This window comes from Ixodes scapularis, unplaced genomic scaffold (genome assembly GCF_016920785.2).
Source record: "Ixodes scapularis isolate PalLabHiFi unplaced genomic scaffold, ASM1692078v2 PGA_scaffold1__304_contigs__length_218370807, whole genome shotgun sequence".
NCBI lineage: Eukaryota > Metazoa > Arthropoda > Arachnida > Ixodida > Ixodidae > Ixodes > Ixodes scapularis.
Genome location: NW_024609846.1, coordinates 172,826,967 through 172,849,020, shown reverse-complemented (window position 1 = coordinate 172,849,020; position 22,054 = coordinate 172,826,967). Strand labels below are relative to the sequence as shown.

At 48.3% G+C, this 22,054-nt stretch overlaps 1 protein-coding gene across 1 annotated transcript; it reads right to left on the bottom strand.

Moving 5' to 3' along the window:
• Positions 1-7,982: 7,982 nt before the first annotated feature.
• On the bottom strand, positions 7,983-11,878 carry LOC115321381 (juvenile hormone acid O-methyltransferase-like). Its single transcript, XM_029981588.2, has 3 exons — positions 11,318-11,878; positions 8,357-8,513; positions 7,983-8,155 (listed from the first exon to the last, which is right to left on the bottom strand). The coding sequence occupies exons 1-3, from the start codon at positions 11,876-11,878 to the stop codon at positions 7,983-7,985; spliced, it is 891 nt and encodes a 296-aa protein (XP_029837448.2).
• Positions 11,879-22,054: the final 10,176 nt, after the last annotated feature.

Sequence of the window (22,054 nt, the reverse complement as noted above, 5' to 3'; positions counted from 1 at the left end):
TTTTTTTCATTCGATCTTTGAAAAGGTAATAAAAACAGCAGCCGACTGCGTGACATTGGTTTTCAGAAAATACGTGTCGAACCGCGACGCTACCTGAAAGCAAGATTATACATATATATTTTTTTTTTATTTTTTTTTACCGCCACTTTTGACCGCCTTTCAGTCTGGACTCCAAAGGGGTACCGAAGGTCCAATGTTCTAAGTTTGAAACGTCAAAATAATAAAAAAATATGTTGTCGAAATGCCTGAAAATATTTTACATCTTCAAGAAGGGGAGTCGCGGGCGTCAAAATAGCATTGAAAATTATTTTCTAAGTGGATGTCGAAATATTCACTGCCAAACGTGGAAGCTGAAGCGTAAGACGCCGAAAGAGCTACTCCGAGTGAGTGCGAGAAGACGCCGCACATTGGGTGCGGGACGTCACCGACCCAACAAACACGGCAGCATTTACGAGTGGGGCGGATCAGATGATCTCTTTTATACATCAATTTATCCACAAAAATATCGCGCCAATTTCAAAACAACTTTAGCTGGATTGCAGGAACATACAATGGGTCCTAGCAGTACAGCTATATGTTTTTGCATTTTCCGCTAAATTTAGCGGAAGAAATGGACGTCACGTTGCTTAACTTCTCGTGATATGTACCCGAAGTGTAGAAATTGACGTCACGTAACCTATATGTCAATTCAGTTTCTCCGCTAAATTTAGCGGAGGGTTGTATGTGACCGAGTGTGTTAATTAAAGGGGCCATAAGATCAATTTTGGGCCGGGATAAATGAATTTAGATTGAAATTTTACTAACAGCATAGCGTTTAGTCCGCAAAAAGAAAGGGGGTAGAAATGCAAAATCCTGCTTTAAGGTACGAAAATTCGAAACCATAAAAAACTATTTCGTGTCTCCTTCCCTTCGAAAGCTCTCCGCCTCCTCACTGCGATATATCCGCGGTCCCCAAAGCACGTCGCCCTGCCCCGGCAATGCTTTGCTATGCTCTCTTACTATGTATACTTCTTTTACCCCTAATCTGACAGTGCGGTGGGAGCTACGCGCTTGCCGGACCAATCAGAAGCCTTCCTCTTGTCACCTGACCCCATTCTTTGTACTTCAGTATGCGCGAGGGAACGTGATCACGTGGCAAAAAAAAGAGAAGTGTGAATGGCCTAATGAGCATGGAGCTTCGACAGCACTGCCACCTAAAGGGTGAACAGAGGGGGTGTTTGTTAGCGATGAGAAGAGAGGAAAGTGGAGGAGAGTCAATTCCGTACTCGCTCAAGGCGAATAGACCGATGTCACCAAGCGAACTGTGCAGGCGCGCGCATTCCGGAAGTGGTGTCGCCGGCATGCGACTTGCAGTCATCGCTTTATGGCTTCCGGCTGCATATAGGACTGGGGTGCGTGTACATCATCGCACATCATCGTTTGGGACGACCTGGTATCAACTTGAATTCTCCTTCATGTCTGTACTTGGATAGATTGTGTTTTTTGTGATGCCTTAGTTCGTCAGCAAGCGCAGAAAAGCAGTTGCAGTCATCTTGTCGCTTTAGATTCGCTTTGTCGTCTGCTTCGTTGCCGTCTGCTTCTTCGTCTTCGTGAACGCGTGAACTAACTCCGTTCACGCGCTGGTCCCACTGCGGCCGCGGGAAAAACAACCACGCCACTGCTCGAGGACTCCGGCTGCTCAGGCCTCTCAATGAATTTGGAAACAAGTGAACGTCTAGTTCAATGGAAAGAACACTCAAATTCGAGGGGCCATCCGTTCGGTGTAGCATCGCGGAACAGCACCAATGTGGTGGAAAACTGAGCTTGGTAGTGCTAAGGCCTCTGTGTAGCGTTTAGTCTACATTGAAGTAAGAATATCTAAATAGACTTTCTCGGGGAGCTAGGAGAAGCCTGAACACAAAGAAGAAAAAATCTACAGAAAGACCATGCCTGACGCGCCGTAACAACTCGCGCCTGTTAAAAGAAAGCAACCATGCCAGATACCTGAAAACTTTGGGTAAATATGAGCCTTCGTGTACAGTTTCTTTTCAGTTTTATTTTGTTTGCGCAAGCTCCGAAGGCGAACAATCGTCCAAAGTTGGAAACTTTTTTTTTCGCCGCTACGCGCCAGCATGCAAGAGTGGTTACCCCGGTTTTCACTACATTGCCCAAGTAAGCTTTAAACATTAATTCACAGACGTTGAAACACCCATAAAGCACACATGTGCCACACTAATGAACCGCTAAGATCAAAAACAGCTACGCTTGGTGCGAACTTTGCTGGCAGGAGTGCTCCGGAATCGAAGACCAGCACTACCTGGTAGGCTCTACACGAAGCGCCTCACCTGGAGGCCGGCTATTTTTCCACTACTCCTATTCTAGTTCACTGTATCCGAGCTGGTGTACGCTAGCCCCCTCGGCCACTGGCAGCCATAGCTGTGTGCGCGACTGCTGAGCCCGTGCTGATGGCGAGTTTCCACAGCTCTTTTGCAACGCGCATTCCGCACCATCAAGATTACCGGTCCTAGCAACCTCTTAATGTGAGTTTGTTCTGAGCATGCGCTCTAAACAGCACCTACAAATATGGCGTCCAGTGAATACTGCTCTACTTGGTCAGTCAGTTCAAAGTTGCGACGAGTCACTTGCTGTAGATGAGCAATTTAGTAGAGGTCGCAAGTGGCGCCCCCTCACTCTGTCGCTCCTCCGTTGCGAGTCTATATATTGAATAAAGCACTTCACTTGCCGACTGTAACCCTATGCGTCTGCGTCTGACTAAACTCCGCGACATGGTGTCAGAAGCGGTCACGACAACAGCGGCGTAACGCTCGCCCGCCCGCTCGCTCGCCTCCCCGCCTCGCCTCGCTCGCTCGACACGGCCGCCGGCATGGCTACGCCAGCTACGCAGCAGGAGACAAGGCTTAGCGGACAGCCGCTCGACAGTCCCCACACGTCCCTCCCGTCGCCGCCTCCGTTCGACTTCGCAAACCCCAGCACTTGGGAACAATGGATTACAGTCTTCGAAGACTTCCGCTTCGCTTCGGGACTAAACCACGCCGCCGACGAGGTCCAGGTACGGACTCTTCTCTACCTCATGGGCTCCCACGAGGCTCGGCGCGTACTCGAGACATTCGGCCTGTCTTCGGAAGCGCTACTGTCCTTCGACGCCGTCAAAGAAGCCTTCACACGCCACTTCGTGCATCCTACCAACGAGGTATACGCAAGCGTCGTGTTTCATCGTCGCATCCAAGAACCCGGCGAAAGCGTGGACGCGTTTTTCACGGGGCTCCGGTCGCTCGTCAAGAAAAGCGGTTACGCGTCGACGGCAGTTGAAGACCGACTCGTAAGGGACCGCTTCGTCGTGGGGCTTCGCGACAAGGCACTCGTCGACAAACTCTGCCGAAGTCCCAAGCTATCGCTGGACGAAGCCCGCCTCCAGGCTCGTGTCCACGAGGACGCCGGACGTGCACGTGACACGCTCTTCGCAGAGTCTGTTCCCGGCCACGTGGTCGCCGAGACACGCAAGCACGAATCCGAGGGTCGACAGCGCTCCGGGAAAAACCTACAGAGCAAGAACACACGCACTGGCAAGCACGCGGCCCGCGACAAGCACGACGGCGACAGCCCTTGCCGTTACTGCGGCCGCACGGCTCACCCTCGTGCGAACTGCCCGGCACGGGACGCCATATGCAGCCGCTGCAAGCGGAAAGGTCATTACGCAGCCGTTTGCGAACAGCGGGACCGACTTGACTCTCTTCAGCTGCACGCGGTGACGCCGCGCCCCTTAGCCTAGTTCACGCAAGTCTCCGTCGACGGTCACTCCGTGAACTTCAAGATCGACACCGGCGCCGAAGTCACAGCCGTACCCGAGACTTTTCCAGGCCTCCCTCCACAACTTCAACCGGCAGAAGGCCAGCTCACGGGACCTGGAAACCACGTGTTGACCGTTTTGGGCACTTTCGACGCCACTCTCACGTGGAAGGGAACGACAACAGTCCAGCGTATCTACGTGCTGCCAGTATCGACCACGCCATTACTTGGCTTCCCCGCAATCCAGGCCCTGGGCGTCGTCCGGTTCGCAGACGCTGTCACAAGCTCTGAAGGGCCACAGCAGCGCACGCCTCTTTCCCGAGACATCTTCGATGGGTTGGGCGAACTGCGAGAGGAGTACGTCATCCGTCTCCAACCCGGGACACGACCCTTTTCGTTGAGCACGCCGAGAAGGGTTCCCCTTCCACTCCATGACGCTGTCCGGCGCGAACTTGCGAAGCTTGAAGCCGACGGGGTCATTCGCCGCGTTGACGGCCCCACAGAGTGGTGCTCCGGCATCGTCGTCGTTCCGAAGCAGTCTGGCGACTACCGAATATGCGTCGACCTGACCCGCCTCAACTAGGTCGTCCTACGAGAGTGACACATCCTTCCCTCCGTCGAGCACACCCTGGGACAACTTGGACAAGCCCAGGTCTTCTCCAAACTCGACGCAACAGCGAGCTTGCATCAATCAGGTGAAGCTTGCAGAAATCTGCCAAGAACTGACTACGTTCATCACCCCTTTCGGGCGGTTCTGCTTCCGACGCCTCCCCTTCGGCATCTGCTCGGCGCCGGAATACTTCCAGCGACAGATGAGCCGTGTCCTGGGAGGCCTCGAGGGTATGGTAAACATGATCGACGACATATTGGTCTTCGGTAGCACTCAGGCTGAGCACGACCGTCGCCTGAACAACGTCTTGCAGCGTCTCCAGGCAGCCGGGGTCAAGCTCAACCGCTCCAAGTGCGTCGTTTCGGCGCGTGAAGTCAAGTTCCTGGGCGTCATGGTCAGCGACAGAGGCATCAGTCCCGATCTGGAGAAGATCAAAGCGCTCGCAGATCTCGAGGCTCCCTCAGATGTCAGTCGAGTGCGACGACTGCTGGGGATGGCCAATCACTTGGGACGTTTTCTTCCCCACTTGTCGGACACGACAGCACCCCTCCGGGCTCTTCTTCAGAAGTCCAGTACATGGGTTTGGGGTCCTGCACAGCAGGAAGCGTTCCAGAAACTGAAAGGGCTGCTCAACTCAAACGCCTGCATGGCCCGGTACGACCCTACCTACCCCACGACTGTGTCCGCCGACGCCAGCTCCTACGGCCTCGGAGCAGTTCTCCTGCAGCAGGAACCTTCCGGAGAGCATCGCGCAGTGGCGTTTGCAAGTCGTTCACTTACTCCGACAGAGTCCAGATACAGCCAAACCGAAAAGGAGGCACCCGCCGTGGCATGGGCAGTTGAACGATTCGAACAGTTCGTGCGGGGTATCCAGTTCGACGTCCAGACTGATCACAGGCCTCTAGTCACACTTCTGGGCAACGCCGAGTTAGACCTTGTCCCTCCAAGAATTCAACGGCTGCGGATGAGGCTCCTTCGCTTCCAGTTCCGGGTGCTCTACGTCCCTGGGAAGCTTATTGCCACCGCCGATACCCTCTCCCGGGCTCCAGCTACTACGCAGGTTGCCAGTGTCGACTCCCTCGATGTAGAGCCCTTCGTAAACAACATCGTGAAGGGATGGCAAGACCTCACTGCTCCGGGTCTTGAGCAACTGCGCAAACACCAGGAGGAAGACGGAACCTGCATGGATCGGGCTTGTCTCTGCGAACGTGGGTGGCCGCGGCGAGCGTCGCAAGTTCCGCCCATCTACGTTGCTTCTGGAGCGCGAGGAGCAACATCACAGTCTGCGAGGGGCTGCTGCTCTACAACAACCGGATCCTGGTTCCTGCGGTGCTCCTGCGTGACATGCTGACCAGACTGCACGAGGGCCACCAGGGGATTGGCCGTTGTAAGGCACGGGCGCGCGAGTCCGTGTGGTGGCCGACACTGGACTCTGAACTGGAACAGCTGGTGGCCGGCAGTGAGACCTGCGCTCAGACACGGGTACAGCGCCACGAGCCACTCATGGGTTCCCAGACTCCGAGCAGGCCCTGGTTTCGGGTGGGGGGCTGATTTGTTTGAAGAAGGTGGACGTCACTACCTCCTCACGGTAGATTACTATTCGTGCTACCCGGAGGTGATTACCCTATCATCGACGTCTTCCTCGGCTGTTATTGCAGCAATGAAGAGCATTTTTGCACGCTTTGGCATTCCCACTGTGGTCGTCACCGACAATGGGCCGCAGTTCTCCTCAAGGGACTTCGCCTCCTTCGCTGCTTGTTACGGCTTCCATCACGTAACCAGCAGCCCCCGGTACCCGCAGGCCAACGGAGAGGCTAAACGCATGGTGCGGACAGTGAAGGACCTGCTGGCCAAGACGAAAGATCCCTACCTGGCCCTGCTCGTCTATCGCGACACCCCGGGAGTAAGCGGATGGAGCCCAGCGCAACTTTTGATGGGGAGAAGACTGCAGACCACGGTACCGAAGCTTGAGGAGGCCCTGATCCCTCGAACGCCTCCAAGGGCGCTCTTCCACCAGCGAGACTCGTCTGCTCGACGCCGACTGGCGCAGGACTGTAACAGGCGCCACGCCGCTCGTCCACTCCGTCCGCTGTCTCCGGGCGAAGATGTTTGGCTCGCAGATGTAGCTGGAGCTGCGCGTGTCCTGGGCCCAGCAAGACGACCTCGCTCGTACGTTGTGCAGACGCCCACAGGCATACTTGAGCGGAACCGTCGTCATCTGGTTCCATTTACACCATCTCAGCCTGCAGTGGAGTCTGCTAGTTCGCCGGTGTCCGACACTCCAGCTGCATCGACTCTACCTCCAGTGCCTCATACTACTTCGCCGCCTCCGCAACCCCTACAACGCTCCACTGGGTCTCCGCAGTCTCTGGCGGAATCCCCAGTGCTGGGCACAGCGTCGGTACCCTCGCCGCAGTCACCAGTGTGCCCTCAGCAACCGGGCAGAGTTTCTCGCTTCGGGCGACGCATCAAGACGCCCGGGAGACTTAATTTATAAAGACAACAAGTTTGTGTCTTTTTCCCTGAAGGGGAGATGTAGAGGTCGCAAGTGGCGCCCCCTCACTCTGTCACTCCTCCGTTGCGAGTCTATATAATCGGCGGCTTGAATAAAGCACTTCACTTGCCGACTGTAACCCGATGCGTCTGCGTCTGACTCTACTCCGCGACAGTGCAGTACAACCGCTAGCCAGGGGTCTTTAACATGCACCACACAGTAGTGATACACAACCGCACACTGGTATTACAGTGTACACTGTACTGGTACGATGCTCATCCAGATCGAACCGGGCAGGGGTGGGGATCGAGCCCAGGATCCCTGTGTTCTGCAGCGCTCCACGTGCTCCCAGCTGGCGTGTGCTAGCCCATTCGGCCACCGACCCCGCTCCTACTCGGCCACCGATCCCCCTTACATCATAGCAGCTGATCACATGCCTGCTCTGGCACACATTGCTTGCATTGACGTCCCAGCATCGGCCACTGTGCCTCGCTTCTGAGCATGCTTTTTCCACAACAAGCATGTCGCACCACCGAATCTGTTTTTCTTGATAAGAGCAAGTAGGAATGACCACCAGCACGGTGCAAAGACGTCACTTGCAATCCAAGTATTGTAACCGAACAATTAAGAGGATGCTCAACGAAGACATTACGTAAATTAACCGGAGAGCCTTAGGGTGCCTTCACGTGCGCTTTGCTTAGGGTGGAGACATCTCGCCATTTTGTCCCACACTTTTATTTTTTTTGTTGTTGTTCAGAAGCGCATGAAAGAGCGTGTCCTTGCACGCGTTTGTGGTGCTGACTGTGCTATGGCTACATTTTGTTTTCGTGTATTTCTTTGTATTTTACCCGTGATCGCGTGATCGCGTGGTGTCGGCATCGGGAACTACAAAAGGTGGTGGCATAACCCTAAACAGAAGGACATTGAGGCATCCTAGACAGCCTAACTTTTTATTTACCAACTCTGCTTCTCCCTTGGTGTTCTCAGCACAGCTGCACCGCATTAATCAGTGCACCTAACGCAACACCTTAATGTTTTTATTTCAGTAATGTGCGAGGTAGCACCCTCGAATGACAGTGTTGGACACGCCGCTTAGAGTCTAGGTTTATGGGCGCGCACCAAAAACTCAAATGCGTTAAAAAGTGAGCCACCGGTATCCCGCTCAGCCCACCATTTAGCCGTAATTTCAGCCACGTCTTCGAGGAGAAAAGGCTTCTCCTCTTCCGTCACAAGGGTCGAGATACAGTTCATACCCATCAACATCCCTGAAAATTAAAAAAAAAACGCGATAGTTCAAGCATCAACAAACAAGAATAAGACCATTACGACACATGCACCAAAACCACTTTTGTATTTATTGTATTTTGGAACACTGAGCACAGGTTTTGGCGATACCGGCATGAAGTATTGAGCCCCGGAAACTTCAAAAGCGTGCAGTTAGAGGAGAGAAGTTATTTCGTTCTTACATGTCGCTTCCTCAAGACTGGAGCATGTGTGCTTCACTTGCAGCACCTCGCACGTGGTTGGGATCAGGCTGGCGTTCTTCAAAAGACCGGAAAGGTACGACAGAAGGGCATCTTGGTCCACCAGATCTACGCTTGAAGGAATGGTTTTGTCGAACATCTGCGTAAAAGTGCGAAGAGCTGTGTATGCAAACTGCATTGCTTCTTATTTATATCAAAAGAGCAAACTGGATTTGTAGAACGAAAGCAGCATAAACGAACACTTTGGAGTAATTTGCACCAATAAATGCCGGTAAAACAATAAATATTGTGCCACAAACAAAACGCATCCAACATAATTTGTAACATCTTCGTCTGCGACGCCCACCGACAGCGGTACTATTCATTGGTTAACCTGTATCCTCGCTGAAATAAATGGTATATCTTGCCTGGATAACCGGTCCCTTTCAGCCAACGCATGGGAGCTCTAGAGACAGCTCATAAGTCTGCCGATACGTTCTGACAAAATATTTCTTGGCGTGCTTTGTGGTAGAACAAGCGGCATGAAATTTGCTCCGGTGTCTAAAACAACCGATGAACTCAAATAAATTTCGATAACATTTTGTTTATTAAATCATAAGTACTATCAGAAAAGTGTGCGGTTCCTCTCAGAGGAGGCCGTGAACAAAGTACAAAATAAATGTTAGATAAAAAACCTAATTTCTTTCTGGGTTTCAACTTTCAACATACAGAGCACAAAGACAAGAGAATAAAGAGGACACAGTCGTTGAACTTATAAATGAAGTTTAATCGTCAAGGCGCAACCTTCTATTCGACTATTCAACCTTCTATTCGACGACCAACCCAGTAAAAACATTCACACTCAATGACACACGAGTAGATTCCAGCACCCTCATCGCTGTCACTAAAATTCAATAAATTCTCATTGATTACCAGATAACAAAACATATGGGGCAGTTTGTGCCTTAACCTGCCTGAAGCTCTGCAGCCGCTGGAGACCCATGACGAAGTCTTTCTGCAAGGGCGCATATCATCACCTTTGTCGGGCGTAGCTATCATTGTAAATCCTGCGGATTTTTTTTTTTTATTTTAGTTTATTTATCTTACCATGAGCATCATCGCATATTATACTCTTTGAGGGCCCTTACGGGCCGTACCGCTCTCTCTCTCTCTCTCTCTCTTTCTCTTTCTCTCTCTCTCTGGTTCTTTCTTTTTATCTTAGTTTAGGTGTTCGCAGGCCTTTGGGTACAGGTTTCAGCCTCTGCGTTTTTTCCGACCCTCCTTAGACAAATGAATCAAATGAAATGAAATTAAATGAAACAAAATGAAACTGGTTCTCTGACCAATCATGCTTGGGAAATACGAGGGAAAGCGGTAACGGCTTGTTCATCTTCGTAGCGTTCTACCGGCCTTTCCATTTCTTTGTTAGGGTAGTCTCTGGGCAGCTCTAGCGTTGACGGCCACGGCGAGACTAATAATGCTTAAAATATTCAGTTTTTTTTTTTTCTTTTTTAGGTAAGCACCAAAATTAGACATGTCAACTTTGACTGCCATAAGTAAAAAATAAAGGTTGCATTGCATTTCTAAATATGTCTTAATTTTTTTTAAAAAAGAACGTGGTGTTTTGAATTATTTACATGTCCAATATGTGTGCCTTGCGTTCTTACTGAAACACGGGGCATAAGGGTTAAGCAATAAGATAAATTATTTCCTACTCAAACTCCCGCTACTATCGGCAAAAACAAAATCACTGGCAAAGAAACGGCTGTATATGGCTTCTTCATTATCTTTACATGAGGTACGTGCAATTAAACACAGATCTGCGAATATTTAAACATCTTGTAGCGATCTTTACCTACAAGGTCGTGCAATTCATAAAATGCATTATAGAACTGAATTTTCCAATTTTCCACTAAATTTATCGGGAAAAGTATACTGTGTATAATTCTCGTGACGTCAAGTTACGTGACATCAATTTCCCCGCCACATTTAGAGGAAGAATTTAATTAGAATATAGGTTACGGTACATCAATTTTCCCGACAAATTTAGCGGGGAAACTGAATGGGTGTATTGATTTATATATTTATTTATTTATTTACTCTCAGGGCCGTAGGTGTTACAGAAAGGAGTGGTGGAAAACAAAAACATGTTGAGCAAAGAATAGTTATGATGTCGAGTGATGAAACACGGCAGACTTGAAGGTAATGTGGTCACTGATGGAGACGACGGAGGCAGAAAGGTGGTTCCAGTCCACGCTGGTCTTGGGGTCACGTTACAACAATTTTCCCGCCAAATTTAGGAGGGAAGCTGAATTGGTCTGTAAGTCCCGTGACGTCACGTAACGTGACATTAAATTTCCTCCTAAAGAAATCGGGCAAATTGAATTCGGAAGATGCAGGGACGAACGTACGCGCGGACGGTAGGACGGACTAAATGTGAGGTCAGGGGGGTAGCGTTAAAAATCATTTCATGCTTTAAAAGCTCTGAGCCGTCCATGGCTCATAGTTTTATAATTCAACGAAGGTAACATTTTAATTTTAAAAACACATTGTACGAGTTGCGCGGGGTTAAAACAACGTAAGTTAGTCTAGTGAACCCTGAGTCTCATAGCTTCACACTATTGTCCTCCGCATAAAACCCCTGGCTTCAGTTGGCTCGATATTTTCCTCTCAGCAAATGCCTAACTTTGTAGCGATAAAACGAAATGAGAGTAGGGTCTACCAAACGCTATTTTGTTTTGCACCAACGAAAGAAGAGCAAGTTATTTTTGAGAATGTGAGGGGTTCTTTAACGCCGGCTGGCTGCGGTGTTTGCAATGTTTTTCAAACAACGTGGCTTTGGCGGCACAGTCGTTGGCAAGGAATGCAACAGTTTCCTTTCATGTGACACCGGCTGTGTCGGAATATATCAAATCAGAAAGAAACCTATAGCTGTCCTCGTGAAGCCGAATATTTCATACTTACCTTTCGATATTTTTGCCAACGATCCATTGCTGCCAGTTTCTGATTGAGACGCATAATGCTTCCGGAAGCACCAAAGACAAGCAGACATCCTCCACCAGGTTTGAGCAACTCGGCGATGTTCCTAAACCCCGCTTCTTGGTCCCTCGTCCAGTTGAAGCAATAGAAGGAATATACACGATCGAACTGACCGTATCGCTTCACAAACTCGGTCACGTCTTTTGCCGCAATGTCGAGGACATCGTAGCAGATCATGGGGTGGGCGAAGTGCTTCCGGGCATACTCCACCATCTCCTCGGACACGTCGACAGCGACGAGCCTTTCAACTTTCGGGCAACGTGGAAGAAAATGGTCGCGGGTGAAGTCTCCTGTGCCGCAGCCCAGATCAAGGAACTGTCGCTCCTTTGTATCATCCGTGAAGGAGCCTTGTAGCAAGTCCAGAACGAGAAGATTTCGCTGCCGCTGCCTGCTGTTCACAGTCATGTAGATGTCTGGCTTGGTCGTCGTACAAACCTTCTCGCTTTTCGCTGCCGTTCTCGTGGGAATGGGCGTATGCATGGCCATCTCCTACTTCTTATGCTGTCGCCTTTCTATCTCGTCGCGCTTGTAGAGTAATCCAGAAAGCACATATCATACGCATGCGCAATTTAGACGAACTCTACGCATAAAAGCGCACCGAATTCGCTTGTGAAGCAAAGGTGGACAAATGGGAGTAGGTCACGCCTGTTTCGCCAAGCATGGTTTGAATTTAGGTTGCAATACATGAGCCCACGCAAACATACCAGGTGGGCAAATATGGAACAAAGTCATACAACGCACCGAAAAACGCACTTACGCCGGATGTCAACAAGCAATTTAAGGGCAACGATTAAGCGGAGCTTGTTTTAGCCGTTAAAACGGTTAACAAGTGTGCCTCCTGTCTGCATGCTCTAATACGATAACATTTGGGATGTTGATAATGCAATTAAAGGAAAGGTGCAAGCGAGCTGGACAAGAATGTCAATAATAATCTCTGGAGAAGTGGAACAAAGGGGACAAAGAACAAACATTGGGATCATGTTTGCACATTGTGGCATCACTGACGTCCTGTCATCTGAAGTAGTGTTATTTATTTATTTATTCAAAATATTCCTAAAGGCCCTCTGTATGAGGGCATTGCACAGGGGGGGGGGGGGGGGGCGAGCAAATATATAGTACACAGATAAAACACAAATTATGCAAAAGACAATATGAGGACAAGGAATAAAAAAGAACATTAAAGGGGCGATGCAACAATTTTTGTACTTTGCGCAGATACCGCTTAGAACGGATCCCTGACATTAATGACCTATGAAACACGCGTTCGTTTTTCACCCCACGCAATAGAAGTCCCAGAAAAATATTAAAGAAAAACGAGCAGCGTTCACCCCCTCAATTCGCAGCCAGAACAAGCGGCCATGTGATCTGGAGCCGACTATATGCCGCCAATGTAGATCATAGCCACGCGCTGGGGTTGACAAAGCACAGGGCACGCGCTGAGTTCCAGATATTGTTATGGATCGGCTATTGTCGTCGTTGCAGCGATTGGACACGGGCCACTACCCGAATGCTTCTCGAGCTAGTAATTATCACGAGCCCAAACCGAGTGCCCACGCAATGCTCGGGTTCAATCTATGAACAGCATTCAAATATCGTCACTTGGGTCTTCTGCGATCCCCACGTTACGTCACCAAATTTTGCAAAAGAGAGATTGAATGAAAATGATCGCTTTTGTCCTTGAAATTACACCGCAACAAAGGAGTTTGTTGGCCAGCGGAGTTGCGTGCGAGTATCCTTGAGCTCCACTAGTGCCAGTAAGCTTCTGTAAAGTGAAAAACATTCCAACTAAATATCGTTGCACAGCCCCTTTAAGTATTAGTATAACTACGCACGAACTCTTGAAAGTTGGACATATCTAGTTCAGTTGCAATGCGAGCCGGTAGGTTGTTCCAGCCGATTATAGTCCGTGGTATGAATGATCATGCGTAACTAGATGAGTGGCATGTGGTGCGCGCTACTTTGAATGAATGATCGCGACGTGGAAAAATACTGGGTGGTGTTTTAAAAAAATCGTCGTGAAGCGATGCATGGTGGTAGAGCTTGTGAAATAATGACAGACGGGCATGTTTACGGCGGCGTGATAGGTCAAGCAAATCAGCTTGATTTTTAATGCGGTGACACTGGAAAATGAAGAGTAGTCAGATAAAATGAAACGCGCAGCACGGTTTTGCAGCGACTCGATGTTACTTATAATGTAGGCTTGATCAGGATTCCGTATGGCAGAAGCATATTCAATTTCGCGGCGGATTAGAGTGATATAAGCAAGTTTACCTAAGTGAGCGGGTGCTTGTTTAAAATTGTGCTTTATGAATCCAAGGGAGCGGTTAGCAGAAGCAAGGGTGACATCAATGTGGTAGTGCCAGGACAAATCAGACTGAAAGTAAGCACCCAGGTACTTGTAGGTAGAAGTGAGTTCAACAGTATTGTTATTCAGAAGGTAAAAAGTTGGAGTCTGAGAGGAGCATTTGGTGAACGACATAAGTTTTGTTTTGTGGTTGAGGGTCATTAGCCACGAAGAACACCACGTGGTTAACTGGTCCAGCTCTGATTGGATTGGATTGGATTGGGTTTTTGTGGCGCAAAAGCATCTAAGGCTATAATGCGCCAGGTACATAAACTATTGCCGAAAAGGGTTAGGGAGAAGAAAGAGCTCTAGTAGCAGATGATGGGATAAAACTATGAACATGAGGTGTGTATAAGTGTAAAAGGTATGAAACTGACTTTAGGGACTTAAAATAAAATCACAGTCGGTGTAGAAGGCCGATTGCTTTAAGGAAATTAAAAACACAAGAGTGTGGAATAAGAGGTTCGTCGCCAAGTAAAATCATAAGATGTAATGGGGTATGCTCCTTGTATAGCTGCGAAAAATGGTCAAGGCGTTCTGGGTCATACGCATTACATTCAAGTAAAATATGATGTATGGTTAGATGGCTATGTCAATGCTCACACTTCGGGGAATCTTCGCCACGCAGAAGATGCCCGTGCGTTAGTCGTGTATGGCCAAACCTTAGACGGCAGAGAACCACCTCGTAGAAACGTTCGCGATGTCGGGCACTCTCCCATTCCTTCAGTATGTGCTTCACCGCATGTAACTTGTTGTTTACTTCGCGGTCCCATTCATGCTGCCATTTCTACATTATGGAACGTTTCACCTTCTTAAAGTAATCTTTTGGAGGGATTTCTCTTGTATCCACAAAGTGTGTGACGGCAGAGCGAGCGGCCTGATCTGCCTCCTCGTTACCCGGGATGCCAACGTGACTTGGCACCCAGCAAAAAATAATTTCGTACCCAGTTTTGGTGGCTGATATTATCTTATCTTGCAGCTGAGCAACCAAAGGATTTTTGACTAAATTTAGTGAAACAAGGGCTTTTAATGCACTTAGAGAGTCCGTGTAGACAACAGAGCGACGAAGCCTTTTCTTAAGTGTATACTCCACAGCAAGTAATAAACCCTGCAACTCTGCTGTTAAAATTGTAGCAGAAGGGTTAAGTTTCTTTACATGGCAAACAGATGGTCCAACCATTGCGCAGCCAACAAAAAAATCTGTTTTAGTGCCATCTGTGTAAATGCTGAAGTGATGTTGGTACTGGCTTTGTATTTCAGAAAATTCTTGCCTCAGCACTTCATCGGGAGTATCTTTCTTTCTGTGATTTGTCAAGGTGAAATTACAGTTAATGAACGAATACTCCCAAGGAGCTGCAGAGCTTCTGTACTTTGTCACAGGGGGCTTTGGGTCAAGGTCAAAGTACTCTGCTGCCTTAGCGTGCCTCAGAGCAAAGGGAGGGACGATACTTGGCTTATTTTGAAAAGTCCTCTCAAACTTGATTTTTTCAACCGATTCAAGAGCTGGATGGAGAGGGACTGATCTTACTCGGAGTGAATACATAAACCCCAAAGCGAAACCTCTTTTCTCTAGAGAATATTCATTGGCCTCTGCATAGAGGCTGGCGATCGGAGAAGTGCGGAAAGCACCGGTGGCTAGCCGTAGCCCCTGATTATGAATGGGGTCCAACATTTTCAATGCTGAAGCTTTGGCTGAACCATACACAAAACTGCCATAATCGAGTCGGGAGCGAATTACTGCACGATAAATGCGCAGGAGACAGAGTCGATCAGAACCCCAAGATTGATGGGACAACACTTTGAGAATGCTGAGTGATTTGATGCATTTTGACTTTAATTGCTTAATGTGCGGAACAAACGTTAACTTTGAATCTAAGAGGAGACCTAGAAACTTGTGTTCACTTTTCACCTTGATAGGAAGTCCATAGATGGTTAAGGAGGGTTCTCGAAAAAATCCTCGCCGGCGAGAAAAGCATACACAGACAGTTTTTTCTGTAGAAAACCTAAAACCATTTGTATTAGCCCAGCTTGTTAAATTATTGGTTGCCACTTGAACCCTCCTCTCACAGATGGAAAGATTGCATGATGACAATGAAACCTGAAGGTCGTCAACGTAGATAGAATACTGAACTGAACGAGGTATTACATGGGCAATGGAGTTCATTTTTATAATAAATAGAGTGACGCTAAGTACACCCCCCTGGGGAACTCCATTCTCTTGCAAAAAATCTCGAGAGAAGGTGGTACCCAGCTTTACACGAAATGAACGACTTTCCAGATAACTTTTAATTGCACCGAGCATGTGCCCACGGATACCAATGTCGATTAGGTCCTGCAGTATTCCAAATCTCCAGGCAGTATCATACGCCTTCTCCAGATCAAAAAACACGGAAAGGCAGTGTTGTTTGTTCACAAACGCCTCTCTCACGGCTGTCTCGAAACGAACCAAGTGATCTACTGTGGATCGGGAAGATCGAAAGCCGCACTGGTATCTGTCTAGAACGTTGTTATTTTCAAGAAAATGCACGAGCCTTCTGTTGATCATTCTTTCAAGAGTCTTTGATAAACAACTTGTCAAAGCTATAGGCCTGTAGCTAGATGTGCATGAAGGATTCTTTCCTGGCTTCAGCAAAGGAACCACGAAGGCAACCCTCCAAGCGAACGGAAAATGGCTTTCAGACCAGATTTTATTGAAAAGATATAGGATAAGCTCAAGAGTTGAAGAATGAAGATGTTGGAGCATAATGTAATGAACTCCATCTGGACCGGGTGCAGTCTGTTTAGGACAGTGGAGAACCATTTCAAGTTCACGCATTGTGAATGGAGCATTGTAGGGATCTTGAAAACCACTCGAAATGTTAACAGCCTTCTTTTTCATCTGTGCTTTGTGTTTAAGAAATGTAGGTGTGTAGTTTCTTGAGCTAGAAATAAATTCGAAATGTTCTCCAAGAATATCTGCTTGTTCCTCGAGGCTTTCAGGGCATATTCCATTTTTTGTCAAAAGAGGAACGGAAAAAGCATGATACGAGCCATTAATTTTATGAACTCGATCCCAAACCTCCTTTGGTGTTGCCTGACTGTTCACAGAAGATGTATACTTTTCCCAGCAATTCCTCTTTGACCGCCTGCGGACAAATCGTGCACGCGCCTTCATTTTCTTGAACGAAATAAGATTACTTGGCGTTGGATATCGCCTAAATATGCCCCATGCTTTATTTTGTTTCTTCTTTGCCTCTTTGCAGTCCTGATTCCACCACGGCTTAGGCCGTTTGGGGAGGTGAGTGGACGTCATTGGTATTGCAAGCATAGCAGCTTCTTGTATGTGTTTTGTGACATGACCTGTTGCCTCATCGACAGAGAGCTGGAGGAGGGATGTAATAGCTAAAAGAGATGTTTGCTTAAAAAGTGTCCAGTTGGCTTTGTCAAACTTCCACCGAGGTGACCGTGTTGGAAGTGTGACAGGATGATTCTGGAAATCTAAAATAATGGGAATATGATCGCTGCCGTAGGGATTAGGGATGACTTTCCATGACAACAGTGGAAGTAATGTCGGATGCACAAGTGAAAGGTCGATTGATGTGAATGTATGTGTTGCTGAGGAAAAGTGTGTAGCCTCTTTAGAGTTGAGCAAACACAATCCTGTTGAAACCAAAAAACGCTCAATAAGTGCTCCTCGTGTATCCCTTCGTGCACTTCCCCACAGAGGGTTATGAGCATTAAAATCGCCTACGAGCACAAAAGGAGGAGGTAGCTGATCACAAAGAGCTTCAAGCTCTTTATACTCCAGGTGATAATTTGGAGATATGTATACAGAACAAATAGTTATTAAACGGTCAATCAGTATACGGACAGCAACAGCCTCTAGTGATGTGTTTAAGGGAACTTCAGTGCAAGGGACTGAGCGTTGTAAAACAACAGCAGAACCTCCAGACGAATGGCTCGAATGTTGACGATCCTTGCGAAACAGCTGGAAATGCTTCAGGATTTTCGAGTGACTTTCCTTCAGGTGAGTCTCTTGCAAACAGAAGGCAATAGGACTGTGCTCCTCTAGCAGGTCAGTAACATCATCATAGTTTGCAAGTAAGCCTCGACAGTTCCATTGAAGGAGAAGTGGAGGCATTAATATCAGAAGTAGATGAAAGTATACGGAACACAGTCAATTAAATCCAATCCAAAAATGTAGTTCCCACAAAAAACTACTTTGGTGGAATTACTGGCTTTTTTGTTTTTTTCTTAGATTTGGTTGTCTCCCACTCCATGTCGTCCTGGTCGGACGAAAGAGCGGAAAGCTCGGTGGCCTCGTCTTTCGCCTCCACCTCTTGAGACGAGGCTTGTTGTATAGGTCTTGGCAAAGTCGAGGTACGGGGCCGGACTCCCCGGCCACGACCGCCCTCACTCAAAGGAGCAGTAGTGGAGGTGCTGGGCTGAGCGTCGCCCAACTCCATCTGTCCCTGCCCCTCAGCTGTTGAAGGAGCGTCGCGATGCCGCTCCTTGGACGAGGTCCTCTCCCGTGAGTTGGGGCGAGACTCTCGCTCCTTCTCCCTGGCAGGGGCCCTCGGAGTGGGGACGGACAGAGGGGCTCCCTGCCTGTCCCGTGGTCGGGAAGCAGCTGGCGCGCTCCCTCCAGAAACCGGAGGAGGCTGCTGCCGCTGCTGGGGGGTTGGGGACTGAAGAGCCACTGCCAGGACCTCAGGCGAGACCTGGGTGGCCTTCGATTCTGTTCGCGGTGCTGGTCCCCTTAGCACCGCTTGGGCAAAAGTTCCTTTTGCAAGAAAGGAATACTGTTGTTTTGCCTCCTGGTAGGTAATGTTCTTTTGTGCTTTAAGGGTTAGAATTTCTTTTTCTTGTTTCCATTGTGGGCATGTTCTGGCATAAGCAGCATGATTGCCTTGGCAGTTGACACATTTTAGAGTATTCTCACAAATGTCAGCAACATGGTCGTTGCTGCCACACTTTGCGCAAGTTTCACGGCCCCGACAGTTCCGCGAGCCATGCCCGAAGCGCTGACATCGGAAACATCTTTGTGGATTGGGAATGAAAGGCCGGACTTTGCAGTGCAAATAACCAGCTTTAACGGTCGTAGGAAGCGTATGCAGCTCAAAGGTCAGTATCAGATGCTTGGTTGGCTGCTCCTGTCCGTCCTTGCGGATGGTGATTCGCTTGACGGCCACCACAGCCTGTTTCTGGAGTCCAGCCAGAATTTCGTCCTCACTGCAGTCAATGAGATCAGCCTCGGAGATGACACCTCGGACACTGTTCAGTGTCCGGTGTGGGCTGACCTTTATCTTGTGCTCTCCTAGACATGTCTGTTTTAGAAGTGTCCTGCTTTGAACTTCAGTTTCTACTTCTACGAGAAGATTGCCAGAAAGCTTTTTCGCCTTGAAAGCTTTGCCAATGATGGAATCAAGGCATTTAGATACAAGGAAAGGCGAGAGCTTAGCCAGTGGCGTTTCTTCATCAAGGGCTTGAAGGACAAAAAATCTTGGAAACTTTGGTGGTTCAGATGCTTTTTCAAAAGTAAGTACGGAACAACCCCTTTTAGGGGGGCGCACCGTGTTGGGTTTAGAAGAGGAGGCAGCCATAAGAGGCGAAGTTTGTTCGGAACCTGTGGTGTGCCGCCCACCACGGAGCCCAACAAGGGAATAGATAACGCACCATAACAAAAAGGGCTTTGCTGGAGACGTTATGCTATTAGCACTGCCCAGGAACTATAACCAAGTGTGGTTCTGGACAAGGGGTCTGTCACCACCCAAGGTTAGCCCTTGCCGCCAAAGAAGTTGAAAAAGGAAAGAAGAGAAATGAGAAGAGTGAAAAGGAGGGGAAGACAAAGGTGAAAGTAGGGAGGAGATAGTAGAAGAGGCGACTGACTGAATCATCCTGGTCGGGCCAAGCCAGGACACTCGTCTAGGAGAAGTAGAGGCCGAAGCGGTGTATTGCCTCGCCCGGGGGGCCCCGAAGGGTCCAAACATACCCCAGGCTCAGCTCAACCACCAGGGTCCCCTTTTCCCCGGACACGGGTACGCCACGCACAGCCAGACGTGGGTGGGCGAACCCACATGGCTCGGGGTTCGTAGTGACGCCACTCACCAAGCACCTACCAAAGTAGGTGCCCCCTGCGTGCAGGTATGGTGGCCCACGTAGCTGGGGTCCGTGGTGACGCAACTCACCAAGCACCTAGCACCTAAGGTGCAGGCGCCCCCTGCGGAGCTCGGGGTACGTGGAGACGCCACTCTCCAAACACCTGCTTTCACAGGTGCCCCCTGCGGGGAGCTCTGATTGGAGAGCTTGGCGATCGGTGTTAGAAGAGATGTTACGGTAGATGACACAGTCGTCAGCAAAAAGGTGGACATGAGATGAAACGCAAGTGGGTAGGTCATTAATGTATATGAGAAAAAGTAATGGACCCAACACGCTACCCTGGGGAACTCCAGATGTCACTTGGGCCAAAGAGGAGTTAGAGTTGTTAAGGGAAGTGAACTGAAGTCTATTTGAGAGAAAGTCTTTTATCCCTGAGAGGGCATTAGAATGAATGTTGAGCTGCGCAAGTTTTTGGTAGAAGCCTGTGATGAGGAACGCGGTCAAAAGCCTTCGAGAAGTCGAGAAAAATTGCATCAACTTGTGAACCAGCATCAAGAGATGTATGTAAGTCGTGAACGAAACCGACAAGTTGAGTGTCACATGAGTAGCCCCTGCGAAAACCGTGCTGATACTTGAAAATAATGTTATGGTCCTCTAAATAGCGCATAACTTGAGAATGTATGATGTGCTCCAGAAGTTTACAAATAGTGCTGGTTAGTGAGATAGGTTGATAGTTCAGTGGGGGAAGGATCGATATCCAGATTTGAAGGTGGGAATTACCTTACCTATACGCCAGTCTTGGGAATTAGACCTGTAGAAAATGACTGCGAGAAAATGGCTGTCAAGATGCCAGAAATGCCTTGCGCAGTATTTTTAAGTATCTTGTTATTTGTACCGGTGTGATCAAAGGCAGATGATAATTTAAGTTTATTTAGTAGAGACAAAATACCGGCCTCTTCAATGACTATTTCGGACATAGACATATCATTAAGCCTGTTTAACGTGGGAGATGAAGTAGTGTCCTCACAAGTAAACACCAATGAAAAGGATTTATTAAGGAGGTGAGCACACTCTGACAGTGGAACTGAAACGCCATTGTTATCGATGAGAGACACTTCCGGATGACTACTTGGATTAACTACACGCCAAAATCGTTGAGGGTTATTTAAGAGTAAAGACGACAAGTCGTGATGAAAGAAATGACGGCGGGTGAATTTAAGAAGCGACTGGTAATCACTGTCACACTTTTTGTAACGGAGCCAAGAAACTGATAGCTTGTACTTATCTGCTAGTCTGAACAAGCGCTTTTTTTTTGTTGTTGTTTAGTCGTCGAAGCTGCTGACTAAACCAAGGCGCACTGTTCTTGCACTTTATTAATATTATAGGAATAAACTTATCAATTAGATTAGTAAACGAATTTTTAAGCAAGACCCAGTTTTCTTCGACACTGCGCGACATAAATTGATGCAGGAACTGTTCTGAGAAAAGAGATAGGTCGGAGTTAAGTCCAATCAAAATTGGATCTGTTGTAACATCTGATCCGCTTATCGGTGGTACTTTCGTCAGGCGATCGAACAATGCTACCGGTAATATCATCATGATCAGAAAGCCCGTCTAGGTGAAGTATGTCGGAACAGATGTCGGGATCATTGGTTAGAATTAAATCAAGAACGTTTGCAGAAGTGTTAGAGCGCCGCGTGGGAAGTGTAATGAGTTGAGATAATGAGAAGTCTAGACAAGACTGGAGAAAAGAATTGGCCTCAGTTTCGGTAGCCGCAACAGATAGAGTCGACCAGTTTATGACAGGGAAATTGAAATCTCCAAAAATAAATAACACGCATTTAGGGAATCTAATACAAACTTCACTCAAAATCCGATGAAATTCACACGAGAATGCCTCTTTCATATCAGGAGGGCGGTAGAAAACATCAACAATTATTTTAGCGCGACCACACTGCAAAGAGACGAATACGCATTCGAGGGAAGACTTAATGTGGATGAGGACCGCAAGGAACTCCTTCCTCAACGCAATGAGGACACCACCACCTCTCCGATTCTGCCTATCACAGCGAAAAAAAGTTGTAAACGAATGTTGTTATCATGAACGGTGTCGTTGAGCCACGTTTCAGTCAGCGCAATCAGTGATGCTGAGCATGAATCGACGTGTGAAGAAAGGGCGACACTTTTGGGGAGGATGCTTCTTATATTAGTGTACAAAAAACAAACGCTATGAGGGGAAG